Source organism: Mycetomoellerius zeteki, unplaced genomic scaffold, assembly GCF_001594055.1.
Source record: "Mycetomoellerius zeteki isolate Tzet28-1 unplaced genomic scaffold, Tzet1.0 scaffold114, whole genome shotgun sequence".
NCBI classification, from domain to species: Eukaryota; Metazoa; Arthropoda; class Insecta; order Hymenoptera; family Formicidae; genus Mycetomoellerius; species Mycetomoellerius zeteki.
Window position 1 is genome coordinate 1,839,773 of NW_017256062.1, and position 18,847 is coordinate 1,858,619.

General features: G+C 33.1%; 1 protein-coding gene across 11 annotated transcripts in view; it reads left to right on the plus strand.

The window, feature by feature from the left end:
• The window catches only part of sei (potassium voltage-gated channel seizure), a 153,193-nt gene that overhangs the window by 42,575 nt on the left and 91,771 nt on the right, over window positions 1–18,847 (plus strand). For all 11 annotated transcript variants that reach the window (XM_018457746.1, XM_018457764.1, XM_018457802.1 and 8 more), the window contains exon 3: window positions 12,755–12,913. In XM_018457746.1, the coding sequence (XP_018313248.1) occupies window positions 12,755–12,913 (159 nt within the window). The remainder of the gene's footprint in view (window positions 1–12,754; window positions 12,914–18,847) is intronic.

An 18,847-nucleotide genomic window follows, 5' to 3' on the forward strand; every position in this document is an offset into this window, starting at 1 on the left:
GTAATTAGAATCGGTTAACGAGAGAGGGGGGGAGGGAGAGAAAGAGAGAGAGAGAGAGAAAGAGCGTGTGTGTATCTACCGAATACTTCATCTATAGAACTTCATCTATCCTGTACAATGATCTTGGTAGGATCGCTGGTCACACGGCCATTTCTGGCAAATGTACTCGAGCTCACGCGAAAGCACAGTTTGAAAAGGAAACGAAGAGAGTGAAAGCTAAAACGAGAAGGAGACAGTGGATAAAAAGGGGAGTGAATTGCGGAGGAGGGAGCTAATGCAAACGAGGAGAGACGTGCCAGAAGGGGTAGAATCGAGAAAGAGGAAAAGAGACCACGCGTTATTTCTGTGCACCGCTTGGCCTGCACCGCACGATGCCACGTCACAAGGGCATTGCACTCCTCGTGACGTCACGGTGGCAACAGCGTCATCGACCAATTGGAGATAGCTGTGTTAACCTATTAACCACTCGCTTGTACTGCGGTATCGTGACCTGACTGGACTAGCCACCAACCAGCACAGCTACTACGTCATGAGACATGGCGTAGTAACTGCCGGCTGGAGCCTTCCTTCTTCTTGCTCATTCGATAGGAAAAATTGCCATTCATAGCACAATATAACGTTATCTATATACATATTAGGATTTTTGTCTCAAAATAATCTCAGGAATCTCCCCTTAAGCGTTGTTCGGATCTTTACAGGACACCCTGTATAAGACAAATTAAAACATTAATTATACAAAGTTTATTCTGTTATTTATGAACCGCCAACGGAAAGATATTTGTTTTGCTCTTATTTGTAATTAATTTAAAATACGTAAAATGTAAAAGAGCTTCTTAAAATCTATAGCAATTTTTCTGTCAAATCGCGAGTTTATAATGAAATCGATTATAGGATAAATTAAAATAGAACGTTTGTAAAAGATTGATAGAATATATCGTTATCGAGTTACCAAACGGTTAAGGAAGGATCGATAGATCAGAGATTACCTGTTTGGTGATTTCGGCGGTCGCAAGGTCAGCGTGTGAATCCGAGGTTGGATCAGGAAGAAGGGCCATGTGTAAATTACTCTTGCGGATTAAGCGTGGACTCGGATTTATTTTTGGAGCACCGTAGCGTCCCGATAGAGAGGGGCTCGGGGATGCTTATTTATAGCGGACGCGGTCGGTTTTGCTTCGTCGCAAATTTAGAAACTCATTTCGCTATCTTTGCCTCGCTGCGTATTATCAAATTCCGGCTGTTTCTTCCTACACCACGCCATCGGGACCGACCGGGAACGCCGGAGATACATTTGGCCGTCAGCCAGGACTATTGTTCTACAGGCTTGCCTATTTTACGCGCTCGCTGATAACCATAAATATCCGTCTCTCCGCGTGCTCTTTTGTCACGGCCTGTATATTTCCTTGTTTTCGCTCAATAGCTGCTTCCTAGGTAGGTAGCTAATTCAGAGCATTCGGCTATACTATCCTTTTTTCTGTTCTAAAATAATGTTTATATATGTCGTTTGTTATCATTGTAAATGAAAAGGACAAATTTTGAATTAATTACTGCCTCTAAAATAAATGGAATGTAATATAAAAAATTAACTGTAAAAAGATTGATATAAAAAGATTGTAGGGGAGACTGAAACTGGTTGCGTACGGATAGAAAAATCTTTTTTTTTACTATAGATTATCGATATAATATTAATTCGTTATGTAAAAGGCTTTGCAATTCAAATATTGTGTATACTATTTACAACAACTTTAAAGAAAATGAAATTGGTTGAATAAATTTTTTCTTAATTCCTATTTTATTGTTTGATAAGTTTTTAATATTTCAATTATGATTTTCTTGTAATTATAGAAAATGGCATAGTTTAGAAAATTTTTGCTAAATATTTCATATACATATATACGTTTTTTTTATTTTTCGTATGGAAATTATAGTAAAAAATCAAATTGCATATTTTATAATTAAAGTAACTATTTTACTTGTGTCATTATTATAATTACTATCATTTCCCAAAATATGGAATTGACATTAAAATAAAAACTATATTTTTTGTACGTCTTCCATAAAAAATATGTAATTGTCAATCTTGGAACGTATGACAATCAACCCTGAGTATATGGAGCTAATTGTCACATTTTTGTAGCTTTATTTAAAATTAAATAATTTATTTGTACGATGATGTATTCAAGATTAATATTATTTTTAATACCTAAAGTATGTATATTATGAAGTATATAATGTTTCAAAATTTTACATCCACTTTTTTCTAAAAAAAAAATCAGTTATTCAAAAACTGTGTAACTGTGTCCCTTCCTCTATAGAATAGCACACCATTTGTTTATACATAATATAAACCATTAATACCATTTGTTTATACATAATGCATTTTTTTCAACAAAATTGATATAGAATTAATTATCAAAATTTGAAAATTGGATAATTAATTGGATAATAAATTGGATAATTAAATGATATTTTGTTCATCTCCTTATATCTTTTATTACATTGAGCACAATATAAGAGAATAACTACGTGTGGCTATACACTAGGAGATAAAAATGTGTAATATTTGTGACTATAATTACGAAAGTACAATAATTACTGTCAGGAGCCCCATTTTTATAGTTATTACTGCTATAATGTTAGTAATAATAATTATATTCTTTTTCATATGTAGAATTATAAATATAATTATTATTACTAACATTATAGCAGTAATAACTATAAAAATGGAGTTCCTAGCCACACAATTATCTATTTTACCATAGGTACAGTTATAGTCACTATAATAACATTATTCTTTCAGGGAGGTTGCATTCAACCTTTTGATCGACGAAAGACATATATTATATTCTATGAAACGAGTACCGTTTATAGTTGATTCGAAAGAGAGTAAGTCTTCTTTATTCAGCATCGTAAAATGACAATGCCGCGACAAGAATACCGCAATGAAAACAGTGTACATAAGTATCAACAGGAATTTATTACCGTCTACATGAGGAGCTCTCAAAATAGGCGCAAACTACGGAACTCTTCTCTTTCTGCACGAGGCCCCGTGGATATCGCGAAACTGTTACAATCATGCGCACGCGTACCGTCACTCTAATATTAGCCGAAAAGCGTGTGGCTTCTCTAGAGCGTGCTGTAAATTATCGGCGGCGCGGCCACGTGAATTAGCCGGTGTTCACGGAAATAAATCGATGCGCATCGCGACAGCTCGACGCTACGCGAGAAATTTGTCCTTTGCTTCTTTAAGCTAGTACGCCGCGCAAACTCCGCGCTCGATCTTCCTCTACCATCACCGTTCAACTATTTCAAACAGCATGAAACATGAACACGCGACGCTTCCATAGGTAAATCAATCCGCAATTTTCTTGCCGTGAGAAGAAGAAAGAACGGCCTTGAAATAATCTCTCAACAGCAGTTGTTGCTTTAAAATTTTACATCTCTTTTAATAATAAAATCCACCTCTCGTGTCCTTCCCTGCTCGGGTAGAATGTCAGATCTGTGGTATAATTTCGATTGGTGACAACTTTGAAAATTGAAGGCGTAATTCTTTTCTTTCCAACAGGTCCAAGCAAAAGTTTGGAAATTATTTCGCAGCCAACCATCGATCCTTTTTACCAATCGATGGACGACGATGTTTTATCGGGTAGATTAACGGATTTTCGAGGAACAAGTCCTGAGAATGGGATCCTCTTTATCTCTTTGCCATTCGATATCACTCTTATCCCCTTTTTCGTCGACGATACTGAATAGGTCGTGAGTACGTTCACCCCTGATAGCGCATCATCTCTCCTCGCCTCTTCTTCTCCATATTTTCTAAATTCTCTTGCTTAACTGCAGTTGCCGACAATTCTACGAGTGCTTTTTGTCAGCCTGAAAGTTGTACCACAAGGACTTAACGAGATATGATCATTCGAGCGGAACAAAGCGAGTGTTCTTCGATGTTCATCACCCTTAGGACGCACGCGGTCTTAGAAATTATGCCCTCGCCATTTCTATCGAGCAGCGAGAAATTTCCTTTCTTCGATCTCTATTTGTGGAATCTCGCGTATTTCTCGGCGAAAATTTCCTCAAAATCCACGCTATGTCCGCGTCTTTGTTCTTGTGGTGTTTTCGTTATCCCACCGATTGCTCCTCTCGTATCTCTTACGCGCGTTTATATCGATTCAAGATTTTCTATCTAAACTAAAACTATTCTAAGCTAAAACTTTATATAATGTATTATGTCTACAAAAGTTGAGAATTTTTCAAGTTCCGACAATATACAATAAATATGTTAGAATTTTTTATAGTATAAATAAATATGTTAATAATTGTTACAATTTATATACGTACATATACTGCTTTATTCCTTCAAAAGTAATAATTTAAATAATTAAGTATCTCAGAAAAGAAAAAAAAACTATTTTTCAATTTCGGAAAATATTAAATATAATATCGATAAATAATATTAATATTGACAAAAAGAGTATATTCTTAACATAATCAAATTTTTATCACTTTTGTTCACATAACCTTTAAAAAATCATCCTTTTTGAGTTGTGATGACTTTTTTTTAAACCACTCCTTTTTACAATAATTGTGACGATTTCTTTTAATAAATTAAATTAGTTTACTTATGATGATTATATTGTAATAGGGTAATGTTTACCTGACCTGACTCATACATACACAAAACGGTTTTTCTGAAAATTTAGCTAAATGCAGGTCTGAAAATAATTTTGTTAGCAATAATAAACGATTTGTTAAGACCGTATATTTGAATACACAACAAGTAAGACAACCTGTAACGGTCAAAGCTAAATCTTAGATGCTTAAATAATTTTTATGTGAATTTACATACTAAATATGTAGTCATTTGAACTGCGCGCCGAATTGATTTTTCGGGCTTATAAATGCAATTAAATTACTATAGTAATATTACAAATTAAGTTGACAAACAATTTAATAATTTGATGCTCAATCAGGCATCTTATTAGAAAGATGCCCGATAAAAAATTTTTCATGCATGAATAAATATGTATAAACATACACAAATATTCATAAACATGTATAATCATATATAAAATGTGTCTATACATGTTCATATATCCTTCTTCCTTTGTAAAATTATTTTTTATGTTTTCACATACTATTATTATTTCTATTACACTAAAAAGTAATTTTTATAAAAGAAAGAGGGATGTATATGCGAACATGTATGGATATACATTTCATATATGATTATATATATTTATGAATATTTATGTATGTTTATATATATTTATACATATTCATGCATGAAAAAATTTTTAACAGGCATGTTAATGTGTTGAAAAACTAATTTCGTTAGACCATCAAAGTAATTATATAAAACACTCAATCTGGTTGCTGGAATGTTGAAACTTTTTGCAGCATTCCTCGTCATGCTTGAGTTTCGTACATAATTATTTTGAGGTCTAAAACAAAATTATTTTCAAATCTGTATCTGCCTAATTTTTAAATACTTCAGCAAAATCGTTCTTTCCGTACTTAATATCTCAAAAATTACATTTTTTGTCACTCTTGTATCACTTTTAAAGTAAGAGAGATATGAACGAAGAAAATTCTGTAAAATGTAGAAACGTATTCTCTCTTTCTCAAGATTGAAAGCTGTAAAAACTTTTCATAAATAATTAAGAGAAAATCAATACGTAATGAACTTTGTAATCTATTTTTTATTTTACGAACGATTATTGTACACCCGTTCGTAATTTTCACTCATGTTTCGACACGATAGGTTGCGTTGGAACACGCATTAATCCGTCAATGGCAATTTGCTACGGATGGCTTTTACGATCGCTCCGGGAATTATGTCATGCCGTATATTAATCCCATCGAATTTACGACAGTAATCGATAATGTATATTTCATCTTTAAGCGAATGCACAGTTACATCTATACTCTATAAATTTCTTAGAGTGAAATCTCACACCGAAAGAGTTAAAATACTGTTACTAGTGAAAAAGAGTGAAAAACTTTCACTCTTGAATAAGAGAATGCTAGATTTTAACTTTTTTTTTTAGTGAGATTCGCTCCAAAAAAAGGAATGAATTTTCTTTTTTTTTAGAATGAATCTCACTCCAAAAAAAGGAGTGAAAATCTGTTACTCTTATTCAAAAACGCAAATTTTTCACTCTTTTTCAATAGTGGCAGTATTTTAACCCTTTGGAGTGAACTTTCACTTCAAGAAATTTAGAGTCTTACAATGCGTCTAGTCTTAATAGGTATTATAATACGAAATCTTACATATCGAAACTTTATATCAGTTTTAAAATTTATGTTAATTTTAATACATTCCACATATATACTAAACTGTCTATCCAAATTTTTATATTAATTTAATACATGTTAAATATGTTAGAAAGTAACATAGACATTATATAAAAATTAACACAAAAAATGTAATATTAACACAATTTGGAAACATCTCTTTAGTAAAATTAGAATTTATAATGTATTAAATTAACGTGTATATACATTTGTCTTGTAATTATCTTACAGTTTGTTTTAAAATTATACTACTTTTATTTGTGTTTAATTATTTATAAATTATATTATTTTCATACTAAGAAATGTTAAATATCAATTTTACCCAAAGTATTTAAATTATTATATAATCAAATTATGTTAAATTTTAACAAGGACTGTTTTTAACACAGGTATAAAAAAATTTTATTGTGTTTTTTACTGTGTATGCACACTTTCGTGAACATAATTACATTTTATTAAAATTGACCATATATATCTCCATAATTTTATATTTATTATTATTATTTTTACAATTTATATACCTATAAAGATATCCAAGTCAGTAGCGAATTTTGTCTTATCATGTTTTTTTTATATCGCGGGATTTGTTCCAGTTTTAGATAAATTTCAATAGATTCTCTGGGGGGGGGACGTGAAAATCTACGATGTTTGGATTAGCAGCTGGCTGTTATGTACAAAAAAATTCGTGCACTTTGTTTTACAAAAATTTACTCCGCGTACTGGAGGCGCGCCCGCGCCCGCAATGAAACGGCCGCCTTTACTGTCGGTTTTACGAGCGCGCGTGTTTTTAAAATACCGTCTCCATAAAATGAACTGCTGCAGTATCTCCGCTGTGCTTACAGCGTTCTTTTTCTTCTTTTTTTTCTCCTTTCGCACTTTTGGATCTTTAATGCTCGCCGAGTGACCATTCGGACCGGAACTAACGCGCAGATAAAACGTCTGTTTCTGGCCTTATCAGACGCGCCGAAGTAGGAAATGCCGTTTCTAGTGATATCGTTTAATCTTTCCAGTGGCATCATCCGACTGAAAAACTTTGTACACTTTCCAGCACATCAACTCTTATTCTGATCCCGCATTTTCTTCTAATTAGAAAAACGTAATAATCCTCAAACAGAAAGAACAGATTTGCTAAAATATCTAAAAATTTAGCTTATAATTAGATACATGTTTTAAAAAAAATTTTGTTTCAATCATCAAAATAATTATACATGAAACACTCAAATTATTACCAAAATTTTATAACTTTTTGCAGTATTGTCAACGAAAGTGTTCTATATAATTATCTTGATAGTCTGACGAAACTATTTTCAGACCTGTATCTATATAAGCTAAATTTTTTTATAATTCAGCATTCGTTTTTTCCGTGCACAGGAATAATCTAAAGCAACAAAAATTTGCGAAAAGCAACATTCAAAACTAAACTTAAAGCAGAATAGCGTTAGTTAAATCCGCCTTTAGTGAGATAACGATGTAAATCCGATGCCTCTCCTTTTTCACGAAAATTAAATCATTCAGGTCCCCCGATCGTGTTCGCGTAAAGATAAAACCTCTTTTTTTTAATATTGTTCGTGGACGAAATAGTGTATATTGAAACGTTGTCGAACGACGGATCTTTATTATTTCTACGTTAACAAAATAACAAATTACAAACCGACAAGTCCTTTGTTGATTGACTCTGGGGCTTTTTAATCGAATGCACGTAGTCTTTGTCTCTTTTTTAATAAAATATAGAATCTACAAATAATTATTAAAACAATTTAATAGAAATATTGAGCCTCAAGTGAAGTAAATCAAATGAGCCAGACACAAAGCATTAATGTGTATAATTTTTATTTATTCGATTAATTGAAAATGAAGGGAAATGGTTCAATCCAATTTTGTAATTTATTTGTAAATTTCGTGTGAATGCATTTTCTTTTCTGAGGATATAAAATCGTTATCCTTAGAGGATATATCGGTGTGGCACGTGCTTCTTCTTGCTTCGTGCTTGGAATCCACGAGTCGCGCGTATTCGGAAATTCGCTTGCACTTCAGTCGGACTTTAAAGAACGAACTATGCATGACCGATCGTGATGTGCGTGATGATCGTGATTCTACGCTGAGACAGAGGAAATCGAGAGTGAAAAAGAATATTGATCGATACGACAGCTTATTATGCAGACGTTACTTAAGAAACCACATATATTAGCTACTTCAAGCATTAACAATACACAAGATGCGAACTGCGAAATTAACGGTATACGATTGGGGTTTGCAAGGAAATGGAGCGCTTGTCTGGAATATCTTATAATTTAGGCTTTGTTTCGTTATTCACTGCGAATACTGAAAATCTATTAGCGAATTCGATTGTGTGGACGCACTCAGTACGCACTGTTGTACACTCATTTAATTTGAGTATAAAAATAAAATGCAAATATTTCGAATTATGAAATACATATTTTATCTAATAGTACAATAAAATATATTTAACGATTTAATCGTTTTATGTTTATTTACGTTAACATATCTTTACGTTATTTTGTGTACGACGACTTTAATGTGCACCAGTGCGCATTGGTGTTTCCAATCGAATTCGCCATATAGTTCACGTTACATATACTATAGATTTTCAGTACTCGCAGTGAATAACGAAACGCAACTTTAGTTAAAGAGACATCTCCGAATCAAATTATAAAAGTATGGAAATAATACGAGAAAATGTATCCTTGCAGGAAATTACAGGGCAGGAAATTACAGGAACAAATAATTTATCCACAAAGTTTTATGTTTATTAAACCATTACTAGATATTATATAAAGTATATTCATGAAAAAAATTCTGAAGTTTTAGTTATATTTTACCAGATTAAATACCAAAAATAATAATTAACATTCAAATAGCTACCTTTAACTTTGGTATAAGCTTTAAGAGGCTTAGGAACATATCAACGATGGTGCATATCTTTCTATACAAATAAATTCTCTCAGGCAATAAAGCAATCTATTATCTTTATTTCAGCAAATAAAAATCTTTTGGTGCAAGGCTTTTTGAATTTAATAAAATGTAACTAACTCTCCAGAATTAATTTTTTTAACATATGTAATTTAAATGACTATAAATAACAACAGCTTGTTAATTAAACAATGATTTGATAAACTTTGATCAAACTTTGTAACTAAACTTTCTTGTCATCCTGTATTGTGTTCTATTAAGAACGCATTACACAATTCTAAGGTGTCGTAATTCTGCGAAAGTTCAAAAGTAATCTTGGTTCTCCTCACGTTGCGCAAGATAAAATATATAACGGTATGCAGAGAGTAAAAATATGTTGGCGCATCAGCCTTGGCCGTGACATCGATTGAGAATGCGAGAAACGTTCGTTTGATCACGGCGAGGAACATGCGTTCTATTGTAGTACCACAAAGTCAAATCGACGTCTTGTGTAATTCAATAGGACATGTGGATCTTATCAGAAATGTTGACGCTGCACTCCGGAATGACGTTCATTATGGAATATCCAGATGGCAATCTTGGCTCGGTTTCTGGCCGAATGAATTTTCACACAAGATACTTTTCTTTCATCGATGTCCTTTGAATCCCGTCCAAGGTACTCTAATAACGTAAACATCATCACTAATTAGTTTCGCGAACTATTGCGAATAAATCTTTTCAGCGCTTTATGCATGAAATTATTTTTCTCTTGCACGAGAGAGAGAGAGAGAGAGAGACTGCAGACTGATCTAATTCAAGTTAAACTCCTAGCGCGGAAACTTACACCTTTTTGATAATTATTTATCTGATTGTCACGACTGCGTTGACTTTTATAATTAGCCAAGGTGAACCTGTCTCGTGGAAAACGTTGCCAGAAGATGGAAATAATAAAATTCCAATCTTGATGATAATTTTTTCATTTAATTACGCAGCAGAAAATCAAGTTGACGCTTATCGGAAGTTGGTATCGCGTGTTCATATCCTTCGTAACTAATGTCAAAGATAAAATATACAATTTTTTTCATTTTTCTTTTACTGCTACGAGCAGTACTTGCAACAGACCGCGATAAGCTCCGTATTGCATCTACTTTAGCGCGATCTAATGTAACAAAGTTGTTACGACAGGCTTATATCGGGCACTTAACACTTTTATGTCACTGCAGCAACAATCTAGGCTTTACGAGGATATTAGCGCAGCTAGGACGAAACAACTATTTGGGTGCGATCCAGAGACTTTTACGGCAAGTTTCGTAATATTACTATCGGCTCTTTTGTCTTCCCACTCGCCTATTTGCGAATGAAATATTGCCAATGCGCAAGTTTGCGCATCGGTGTCTACGAGACATCCAGTAAATGTCAATCTGGAATATTTATTACGTTGCACGATCGCGCATCGCGCGAATGGGTTACGATGCTTTGTACGTGCCCCGGCATGAATTTCTCTAGCGTTTTGTACTTCTTGATTCACTGCTCAATATTTCCGAATTTTACGGTCGCACCACGATAGTCCTTGACACGCGTCAAAGTGCCATCGACGCGATGATTTTGACGTGCCATCCGTGCCATCAGAAACTTGAGTCGATGGTGCAGATGGTGCTATACTTGCATGTATAGCACTCCAGTACTTCAAACGATTAGTCTAAGATGCTTATATGTCAGTTTACGTTAGGAGAATATGTATTAATTTATTTAACCTTATAAGAGGTTTAATTTACATTTAATTTACATTAATTAATCCTTTGCGGATAGGCGATCCCACTTATGATTATCCCCTTTTATTTTGTAAATCGACTTTTATGAAACTTGACCTATGAGATAATTTGATAATGCTTTATTTGAATCTGAAATCAAAAATAAAAAATTCAACAAGGGAAAACTCAGAATCATCTAGTCCTCACCGATTTCAATGAAACATGGTAGGAATATACAGGCCCGGCAACTTACCTCGCCAGTAGGTGTGGAATTTTTAGCCGACGTAGGGAGGAAGAGAGAGTACACAGTGACGATCTTTTTTTTACTTTTTATTTATTTTTGTCGTTTCCTTATTTATAATTGCGAATTGCAACGCTCTGTGCCGATTCCTATCCTGCTGATAAATTCATTTAATACTTCGTCCAATCTATCTCCTTCGCTGCATCCTTATGAATATGTAGTATAGCTACATCGTTCAGCCGCTTTTGCGTCATGGTTGAACGTAACCATGTTTTAATCTTCTCAACACTGAGAACGAACGCTCCGCCGTACATAACGAACACGGAATCATTAGTATCAATCGAATAAATTTTGTGAACTCGGGAACAAGGACCCTCACACTTTCATTGCTTTTCAAATACTCCACTACTTCTTTCACTGACCTCACGACTACTTTTTGCGATTTTAATATATCCAAAAAGATCTGCCGATGACTCTTCAAACGGTCTGCATCCAGATCGTTTCTATAAAATGCTATTACAGGTTCCACGTTGGCCTCACTTCCTATTACATAATTTTCAAATTTATTCAATTGCTTCGATGTTGCGGAGTCAAAACGATGTTGCATTGAGTTGCATTGACTACTACATTATCCAACTTCGTTAAATATCTTTTTATAATACTTTGCTGGAGTAAAAAATATATGGTTTCTTGAATCGCTGTCAATGCGAGTTGATGGCCTGCGGACACGAGGTAACTTCGACGTTTCCAGATCCAAATCGTTTGCACCTTTTATTGATTTTTTGTTAAAAAATTAACATATGATTTTTAATCTAATTCATGGATTCCTTGGGTGTGAATTTCCACACTACACTAAATTTTGGGTGTGGAGTGCTCCACGATTCCACACCATAGTTGCCGGGCCTGGGAATATAGAATGTTCTTCTGAACGTCTATTAGAAGGTTATATTACAGTAGATACTCTCGTATTTGAATAAACGTAGTGAATATGGTAACAGCCTCTTTACATACATACTCGAATTTAAATCTCACTAGCAGTTAATTTGTCTCTTTATATGATAATATTTTATGATAAGAATAATTCAAAAGAAATTATAAAAAATAAGGGCAATAAGAGTCAGGCGCAGAAGACGTCGCGCAAATAATACACCCATAAAGCGTAAAACTTTTTTATTCTACTAAACGCGCTTACATGTTTCGGCTCACTTTTGAGCCTTCTTCAGAGACGACACAAATTAACATATATAAACTGTGAATAAAAGTTATCTTGTCATGGTGCAATGAAAAATGAGGGTTTTCATTTAAGAAATTGAAGGTGACCTTTACGTGACTTTGAAACGACTAAGGTCAAATCAATGGTACCTTCTTATGTCCCCCTCGGAACCATACAACTTTTTGTTTAAAAAACTTGTCCATGTCTACCATAGTTTTCGAGAAATCGTAATGCATTATTTAAAATGGGACACCTTGTATATACACACATTCGTGATGAGAACTCGAAGACGCGTATCAGACAGTCGGTATTTCGGATAGGGATATCTGACTTGTTAATTTCCTGTTTTAGGAACCAAGTTCCTGTGCAGTGAGGTGATAGCGCTAATAAGGAGCGAAGTGGACGACATTTGCCTGCAAATCATAAATTTCGAGGATCTGAGCTCACAGCCGCCGCCGCAGGCCGCGATCCCACCGCCGAGTCAGGCCAACAACAGACTCGCAACACGCTGTATGTTCCAATTTTATTCGTTCTATTTCGACTCGTCTCAATGCACGCGCGTGCTCAAATTTTCGTACGAAAATTCACCGTAAAATTCGCGACAGTAGACTTCGAAATTCGATAGCACGTCCGATATTTCACGAGAAGTTTCGCTGCGCTCAATTGCTGTTAATGAATAGTGGATAAACTCGAGAACGATAATGCACATTAGAGTTTTACTGCGAGAAAAATTTTTTAGTATATTTGTGATTATAATTGCATGATAAAATAATAATTATTATTACATAGTAAATAATCTTCATTTATTTTATTTAGAAGCTCTATTTTTATAGATATTACTACGTTGTTAATAATAATAATTATATTTATGTTCTATGTACCAATAAGAACATATATGATTGTTTCCGAAAACGACTATAAAATTATAAATTATAAAATTATTACTTCCTAGAATAACCGTATATTCTTGATATTTACAAAATTTTTGATAATATGATAATTACTAATATTATAGCGTAATACGTCTCTTCTAGTTCTGTTCATGATTGCATTTCAAAGAAGCTGAAGAAGATTTCGATGCGCGGTTTGCAGAATCAGATATGTATATAAATTCACAGCGAAATATTTAAACTCTAAGATTCGCTTTTTAACTGAAAATAGAATTCCTCTTAATTAATTAGATTTATTCTCATCGGTCCATTTTTTAATTTATACATGTCTCCTTGAAAAACGACGTTTTTCTACTAGTTATTGATTATTGCGACAAACATTACCGAAATTTTAGTGGTCGAATCGAGAAGATGTACGTAATTCGGGAAATCCGGATTCAAATTCCGATTGAAGTAATATTTTTAATTTTTTGCAATAAATTATTCGCAGTTTTTAAGATTCTTATTTTAACATCAAATTATATATGTGTATATTCTTATAAGATGCATACTAGCATCAATATTATTCAATTGTTTGTCAATTTAATGTGATATTACTACTCTGGTTCTTTTCATGATTGCGTTTTAAGACTTGAAAAAGATTTCAGCGTGCAGTTTACAGAATTAGTTATGTATGTATTGTACATTTACACTGAAATATTTAAGTACTAAGATCCGCTTCGGTCAAAAATAGAATATCTCTTATTTGACTATCGCGTAGTAATAATAAAAATATAGCTCCTAACCATAATATTTTACCATGTAATTATAGTCACAAAAAAAACTGTTTTCTCAGTGTAGAAAAAAATCTTTAAAGAAAAATATCGAAATTTTAAGTTACCTGCCGTTGCAGCATGTGGCGTGTATCTCGATTAAACCGATCTCAAAGATCCCGACTATACAATTATTGTGTAGATCAAACGGTACTTCTCCGGCCTAACGTTTACACACGATATCCTGCCAAGACATTTCGTGCCTCCCACACATATGTATAACGCCTTGCGGCTTTTAAACACGGCTATCATTATTTCCTGCTGCAGCGTCCGTTATAAGACATCGTCGCCGCTGACATTCGGGGCCGCCTCGTTCACAAGTGGGACGTGGCACACGTAGACTACTCCTCATTGTGACGATCATTATTACGATTATAGATTTAGGTCAGATGTATCCGCATAATGAGCCACGTTACAATCCTGCAGAAATTCGGACGCGAGTTCTTTCGTGTGCGTAATTACATCGCGTTTACACTGTCATTGTCATTCCTGCACGTGATATGTATGTGTTTTTCTTTCTTTTAATTTTTGTTTCATTGAAATTTCTGAACCTTTTAGGGTATATCGCTTTCTTACTTTAAAGTAACACAATTGAAAAAACGTGATTCTCGAGTTATTACCATGAATGAATTACTCTCATCAAAAGCGAATTAACGTAACTTTATAAAAAAAATCATCAAAAAATTACAACTGAAAAGAATGATTTTTAAAAACGTCATCGAAATTGTCATAATTTAAAAAAGTGATTTTTGAAGGGTTGGAATTGTGATTTTGAAGGATTTGTAAGATGAAAGTGATAAAAATGATATTTAATATTAAGAATATATTTTTTTTGTCAATATTATATTGATTAGTCAATAATTTTCTGTCTATTTGAAAAATAGTGTTTCCTTTTCTAGGAAACTTAATTTCTTTTAGTTGTATTACACGGAAGTAAGGGAGCTATATGTTTTTATTGCCGTCTATATTAATTACTATAATATTTTCATCTATACATATATTTTTAGGAACGCGACATATCTTGGTAATTAGATTTTGCTTTTATCATTACTGAAAATGCAGCGTAAAATACACAAAAATTTATATTCGATGCTATTCTTTTGCGTAATATCTACTAAAATTTCTGTACTGGTAAATTTTTTTATGTCGACTTATTTATTAATGCAATCTGCTAGTGTACTGTATTACAAGTTTCGCATAAATGTCTCTTTTTTTTCAAACGAATTTAGAGAATATACATATGCATACGTATAATATGCGTGTGCATGTACGCATATTATATGCACATGCATATATGCGTACGGAGGGACACGTGGTCGCGTTTTATATCTGGAGTGCTCGCGAAACTATTTTTAGAGTGACGCTGCAGAGCACTGGACGTGTGTGTGGCGCGCCTAACGGTTAACCCTGACCCGGTAATAAATGTTATGCCCTCGAATAGGTAGCTATAGGTGCCTTACCTCCTGGTTGATAATCCGCCCCCTAAGCAGCTCAGCTGATGGTTAGAAACTTGTAACAGAAATCGATCGTAGCGGAAAGTCGCGTAGCATTAAGAGCGTGCTCGAGGAAATGCCTTTTTCACGAACGTCACACATGAAAAAATCAATGGACGCGATTACATTTCGTTTTTCATTTTCATCAAGCTTTAAATATCTATTATCACGCGTTTTTTTTTAAAAGAAAAGAAAAATCTGCTTATCACAATAAATTGTGATAATGCACATATTATTTATGGAGAGAAATGTAATTTTTTTTAGAAACGTTTGAGAGATTTCATTTAATATAACAAAATTTTGAATCATTTTAATTTGTAATATATTTGGTAAATAGTTAATATTGTGTGTAGCTACTCTAAATATAATGCATATAATTATTTATCGATATAATAAGACACAAGAGATAAATATAATACTTTACTGGATTTTTAAACTCTCTCAAGATACCAATAACTGAATGCGTAGGAATTCTGAAAAGCCGATATAATCCGCAATCAATAGTTCGTAGAGTTTGAGATTGTCTCTCCAGCAGCTTAGTCTATACAATCTTAGCTTCATCAAAATGCAATCAATAACGGATATTTGATGGAGTAATCCATCATCTAAATAAATTGGTCGTCTAGTGTCGCGATTATATATTGCAATTAATAATCATTACATAATTACTAAAGTATAATTATATCTCAGAACTCTGTAAGTACCTTGTCTACATAATTAAGACACCCTTTTGGAACTTAATCTTACATAAAGTTATTAATTGTGCATTTGCACTTATCTTTTTTTAAAAAAGCTCTTATTTTATCTTTATTTAAAATTATTCATTTATGTATTTGATTTGTCATCTTTCACTTTGTGATATTTGTTTCTATCCGTTTTCATCTTATTATCGGGTCAACATAATACTGATTTAAGTCGATATCACATAGGAAAACAACTCGGAAACGGTCCAATCAATTCGCATCCTAATAGCACATTATTCCGGCAGACATTTGTAGAGAACAGTTCTTCTCGTTTTATAACAATCGATAAGTGAATATAGTGCACACTTGAGAAGATTGTAGCCGTCGTATCTGATCGTCGACATTTTCATCAGCTATACTGACGATGAGCAATCGCAACTGTAATTTTGTCACCTGGTTTGCATTCGAGTGTGAATATGATTACATTGGAGCTTCTTTGTCACGTTTTACCGTAGTGCTTTAATCGGGCACATTTGCATACTGAAATTAAATGTAACGAGCAAATAATGCGCGAATTTTTACTGATAATCACGGTTTTTATCAACGCAGTTTGCCTCTTTTGCACACGCGCCAGACACATTATTTTCCAATTAATAAATGATGATGAATATTAAGTATGTTAAAATTGATATCTTGATTAGATTTTTAATCCATAATTAAAACATATGGAACAGGTGACTCTGGGACATTTTTCTAATTTTTAAATAGTATTGTATAATGATTTGGAATAATATTATTTTCATAATATTATTTTTCACAGTTTCTTATTCATAGGCTAATTATCATATTATATTTTACTAATAAGGTGAGAGCTCAAGTATTTCAATTTTTTATATAGCTAAAAATTAAAAAATTTTTTAAATTAATAACAAAAAACTTTAATAAAATTAATAGCACGAGAACGTTGTCAGTAATTCTTTGAAAGAAAGAATATATTAAAAGTTAAAGGTACATTTTAAAAGTATTATACTTAGTTTATTTCACTAAAATGCATTTACTCAGTATGGCATCCAATCATAATATAATCATTGCTTGTTGTTGAAACTTCCGAAATTTTCAGTCAGAATTTTAAGTAAAAACCTTCAAATCTTTCGAATGTGCCAAGATAACTGCTTCAAAGTAAATATTCGTGCTTCTCGACTAGCTTTATTTTCATGATTGATCAGATATTTTCAATCAGATTTACGTCCAGAGATTGGGAAGGCCAATCCATCTATCGATGTCATTTTCATGTTCGTGGAAAATCTCATAAAAATTATATCTCGTTGAAAGCTTGACGACAAGCTATAATCAATATTAATAGTAATTGGATGTCATACTAAGTAAATGCATTTTAATAAATGTAATGTACATTTAAAATATAACTTTAATTTTTTTAATATTACTCACCAGTCAGTTTCTTTCAGAAAACTGCTGACGACGCTCATTGTGGCACTGGTTGTAGGTCCCAAGGATACATGTGTTCCTTTAGCGTCATAAACAATATCTGTTTCTGTTAGGGGCTAAAGAACTTTATATGAAGAGACACATAAAAATAATTCGTGTCTCTCGTTTCGAGCGATTCTTTATTAAGTTAATATGATAAATTCAATATGATCAATATGCACGTGTGATTTTTCATTGAAATCTGATGAATTTCGGTGAACGTAGAGTTCCAAGACAGGCATAATATTTTAGCGAAAGTTCAACGGCCACGTCTGGCGCGAAATCAAGAGCAGAAACGGGGATTACACATTTTGTCATCTGTGTGCCAGACGTCGTGAACGTCTGACGCTGCGATGTCGGACGGCGAATTAAAAGTACGACGTTGACTGACTTATCTTTACGAAGTATCCTTGCCGAGCGATGTGGCAAATGGATTTTCCAGTATTTGACAAGTGACAAGTTCGACGGGCCGAGCGTGACGATGTGGAGTCGACCAAGTTAAATCCATCGTTAACTTTCGACGAAGCGCGTGTCATTAATATTTCGATCGAGGCATTAAATGATAATTATTATCAACATTAAATATTAAATATTAATGATTGTACATTACACTCATTTATATTCATCATTATTGTTATCATAAAAAAAATTATAAGATGCCTCGCCATTAAATTAGGCTTAGTTTTAATCTCAGTTTTATTCTGGAAAACGTAGGAATTTAGTCCTAACTAAATGTCATCTAAGTGACGTAAAGAGCGAATTTACTGAAATATCTAAAAATTTAAATATCAATCTAAAAGTAATTTTATTGGACCGTCAAAATAATTATATAGGAATCTCAAATATGACGAACAATACTGCAAAAAATTTTAACATTCTAGCATCCAATTTGAGCGTCATACAAAGTTATTTTAATAAATCAACAAAATAAATTTTCAGATATGTATCTAAGTTTTTAGATTTCAGCAAAACTAACTTTTCCGTGTATATATAATGTATATACATGAAAAGAACGATTTTGTTGTAATACCTAAAAAGAGCACTGAGATATAGGGAGATTTAAAAATAATTTTATTAGATT